Here is a 719-nt window from a genome sequence, read left to right on the forward strand (position 1 = left end):
TGACAGGGACACAGGGGTGTCACTGACCGGCCAGCGGATCCTCCTCCTCGCTGCTGGTGGAGGGCAGAGGCTCCTCCAGGATCCCCCGCGAGTCGGCGCCGGAAATGGCCCCGGCCGAGTCCCGGGTGGACGAACTCTCCGAGGATGAGGCCGGGGGGGAGCTGGGGGTGACATCACAGAGCTGTGACATCAACGAGGGGGGACACCCCAAAACCATGACCCCCCCGCCAAAACACTTCCCCCATCGACAGAGCAGGGGGGGAAGGGGAAGCTCTCACCTATCGTCCGGAGGCTGAGCGGTGTCGGGGGGGGCGGGAGGGGGTCCTTGGGGGGTTCCAGGAGGGTTTTGGGGGGCTGTTGGGGCAGGGGGAGCCCCCCCAGACTCTTCCAAGGTGCAGGAAGCCAAACTCGAGGTGTCCATGGGGGACCCCTCCAGCTGGCTGCTCACGGCCGTCAGCGCGTCCGAGTCCTCCGCCCGCTCTGGGGACAGCGACGCTGGGGGGGGAAAGGACACTGGAGCCCCCCCAGTCTGGGGAGAGTTCCCCCCACCCCAAAAAGGAGAAAACCCCCAAAAATCCAGGGGATCCCCCCAAAACCCGAGCACTTACTGATGGTGGGGGCAGGTGACAGCTCCATCTGAGTGGCCTCGGCGTCTTGGGGGGGTCGTCCGGGCCCCCCCTCTTCGTGCTCGGGGGGCTGGGGGGGGCGAGCAGGGATTT

The 719-nt window shown here is 67.7% G+C and overlaps 1 protein-coding gene across 1 annotated transcript; it reads right to left on the bottom strand.

Annotated features, from left to right (window-relative positions):
* Nucleotides 1-27: 27 nt before the first annotated feature.
* Nucleotides 28-713, bottom strand: LOC121364453 (E3 ubiquitin-protein ligase HUWE1-like; the record flags this gene model as incomplete). Its single annotated transcript, XM_041487735.1, has 3 exons — nt 609-713; nt 279-495; nt 28-161 (listed from the first exon to the last, which is right to left on the bottom strand). Coding segments are annotated over exons 1-3 (379 nt in total), but the record flags the coding sequence as incomplete, so codon positions are not given.
* Between the last annotated feature and the right edge of the window lie 6 nt (nt 714-719).

Source organism: Pyrgilauda ruficollis, unplaced genomic scaffold, assembly GCF_017590135.1.
Source record: "Pyrgilauda ruficollis isolate IOZ18807 unplaced genomic scaffold, ASM1759013v1 scaffold8366, whole genome shotgun sequence".
Classification (NCBI taxonomy): domain Eukaryota; kingdom Metazoa; phylum Chordata; class Aves; order Passeriformes; family Passeridae; genus Pyrgilauda; species Pyrgilauda ruficollis.